General features: G+C 46.5%; 1 protein-coding gene across 2 annotated transcripts in view; it reads left to right on the top strand.

Moving 5' to 3' along the window:
- KIF18B (kinesin family member 18B) overlaps positions 1-2,948 on the top strand; it is a 37,833-nt gene that overhangs the window by 4,607 nt on the left and 30,278 nt on the right. For both annotated transcript variants that reach the window (XM_019523530.1, XM_019523529.1), the window contains exon 3: positions 2,058-2,215. In XM_019523530.1, coding sequence (XP_019379075.1) covers positions 2,058-2,215 — 158 coding nt within the window. The remainder of the gene's footprint in view (positions 1-2,057; positions 2,216-2,948) is intronic.

Raw genomic sequence — 2,948 nt, 5'->3', positions numbered from 1 at the left:
GGGAGGGAGTGGGGCTGGGGCTGGGGCTGGGGCTGGGGCAGGCGCTGCCCAGCCAGGGCAGGTCAGGACATGAGACAGAGCTGCAAGTGGCTGGGAGGAGGGGTGGGCACAGCTCCCACAGCTGTGTCCACCCCTGGAGGGCACAGAGGGGCGTGTCTCCCCAGATCTGTGTGGGGCGGGGCAGGGCAGGCTGTGGGCTAGGACTGCTGCTGTGCCAGGCTCTTTCCTGCAGGGCGGGCATTGGTCCAGCCTGTGTTCAGGGCGGGTGGTAGAAGGAGGGATTGGGGCTACAGTGAATTTTGGAGTGGCTGCAGCCCCGCCATGTAGCTCCCCTCCCAGCGCTGCTGCCACCCACCCTGAGCGCAGCCTGGCCCAGCCCAGCACAGCAGCTACCCCACCCCATGAAGATCCAGGACCCCCCCCCACGCCTTCCCAGGGTTTGTGCAGCTGTGGGAGCCACCCCTGCACCCCCCCAGACGAGTTGTGGCTCTGTCCCATGCCCTGTTCTGCCCCAGCTGGGCAGCACCTGCCCCAGCCCCACTCCCTCCCTCACTGCAGGGCCCTTAATCTGCCCCCAAATGTCCCATGACTCCCCCCTCCCCTTGCACCACAACAGATTTACCAGCTGCATGCAGCTCTCCATGCTGTATCAGAAATTGGATGGTTATCGGCCGATATGCCCCCTTAAAAATCAGCTATCAGTATTGGCCCAAAAAATCTCTATCGTTGCACCCCTATTTATAATACTTGCAGATGACATCAGATGAGAAGGGTTGCAAGCACTTTGGACCCAAATTCAAATGATTTGACAAATTAGAGTAAATGACCTGAAATCAGTAATATGAAATTTACTAAAGAGAAGTGCAAAGTACTATGCTTAGGAAGGAGAAATCAAATACACAAATACAAGCTGGGGAACATCTGGTTAGACAGCAGTATGATGGCAAAGGATCTGGGGACCACAAACCAAACGATTCAAGAGTTAGATGCTGCTGCAGAAAGGCAAGCATCTTTCTAGGAGCTCTTAGCAGGAGTGTCAAAATTAGACACAGGAAGTTATTGTTCTACTCTACTCAAGGCTGTCAAGGACTTAGTAAACACTGGGCATGTCTACACAAGATTCTCAAAGTGCACTAGACTAATTCTACTGCGTATTAGCACATCACAGCGAAAGCCATGCTAATGCACGAATGTGCAGTAGAATTAGTCTACTGCACATTAGCGTCACGTAAAAAAAGTGCACCAGCACTACTGTGCAGTAGTTATTACAGGTGCTAAACTTAATGCGCTGTAATTACGGTTCATTAATGAACATGTAAACATGTCCACCGAGTCCTTTTTTGAGCTCTGAGGAAGTCTAAAATGACTGAGTTTTTCCTTTGGCATGTACTGGACTTTGTCAGTTTATCCATCTTGCAAAGGATAGTGTGAGGCTTTGTGTGTAAAGTTTTGAGATGGTATCAAGGTACAAAGTGTTGCTAATGGGGAGAAATAGCAAATTCAGTCTAATGCCATGCCCTTTCTGGTGTCAGTGCTTCAAAGAAGATATTGAAAAATTGGAAAGGGTTCAGAGAATGGCTTGAGATCTGGAAAGTTGCAGCCTAGTGACAGACTTGGGGAAACTCTGTCTACTTCACTTTTTAAAGAGAAGGTTAACACAATGGCTTGAGCATGATCACAAGTGTCCACATGGGAAGACCTGAGAGCAGAAGGCTTTTTGATCTAGCAGACAAAGCCTGAATGATTCCAAATGATTGAAAGCTAATACTAGATAAAATTGGAGAACAGGTGCACATTTTTAGCAGTGAGGGCAACTAATCACTGATATACTTTCTCTAAGGCTTTAACTGGCTCTCTGTCACTTCCAGTTTAAATCAAGATTGGATTTTTTTACATATAAAAATAAAAGGCCCTGGCTCAAGTACTGTCTTGGTGCAGGCATTAATGAGTGAAATTCTCTGGCCAGCATGCACAATGTCAAACTAAATTGTAATGGTTCTTAATGGCCTTAAAAGCAAAGGCTGAATTTCGAGTATATCCTATGTTTCCCTTTCCAGTGTTTGCCTATGGTGCAACAGGGGCAGGAAAAACCTACACTATGCTGGGATCTGAGAAGAGCCCTGGTATTATGTACCTCACCATGGTGGAGCTGTATAAGAGGATTGAAGCCAGGAAGGATGAGAAGAACTGTGAGGTGCTCATTTCCTATCAGGAGGTACAGTATTCTGACATTGCCATCTGCTACTATCTTACAGGCTGAGAGATTGCAATACTTGGGGACATGGGGCTCTGTCCCCACAAAAGGTGTACAATGCAGGCAAGATATTGGGATTTCTTAATGCTGTATTACTGATCAACTCATTTGGTATTGAAATACTGCTTTTCCCCTGGAGGGGAAGAAGTGTGTCTCCTTCTCTACTTGCTTTTTGACTTCTATACACTGCTCCCCAGACCCCAGAAGCCTTCCTATACCTGTCCTTGTGCATTAGGGAGGGAAATGTTTGCTTTTGCCACCTCAGTGCCTTTGTACTCCTGTATAGCAACAGCAGCAATTTTCTCTAAATCAGCAGTTCTCAAACTCTGACAGATTACACACCACCAATTTAAAACAATACAACCTTTAAGTACCACCAGCAAATTTTGTCATATAAAGTAATTATAGTAAATCTGTCAACATGTACCACTGACAAGTTGTCTGCATACCACTGGTGGTACATGTACCACAGATTGGGAACTGCTGCTGTAAACCCTTGGGACAAATTCTCCTAAGGTCTACAGAACCAGCAGGCAACTGGTAACAAAATCAGTGTGGTGTTCCTCATTCTGCAACTGACTGGAGGTGTGAACTTGTATGAATTGCTTAATCTCTTATAAGTCTCTTCTTCCTCATAGGAATGATAAGTTGCACACATTTTAAGGGTTAGTGTTTGCACAACTTTCCAAGATTC

Source organism: Gavialis gangeticus, unplaced genomic scaffold (assembly GCF_001723915.1).
Source record: "Gavialis gangeticus isolate Ggan-Ray unplaced genomic scaffold, GavGan_comp1, whole genome shotgun sequence".
NCBI lineage: Eukaryota > Metazoa > Chordata > Crocodylia > Gavialidae > Gavialis > Gavialis gangeticus.
The sequence above is the reverse complement of the archived record's forward strand: the minus strand, read 5'-3'. Positions and strand labels throughout refer to the sequence as shown.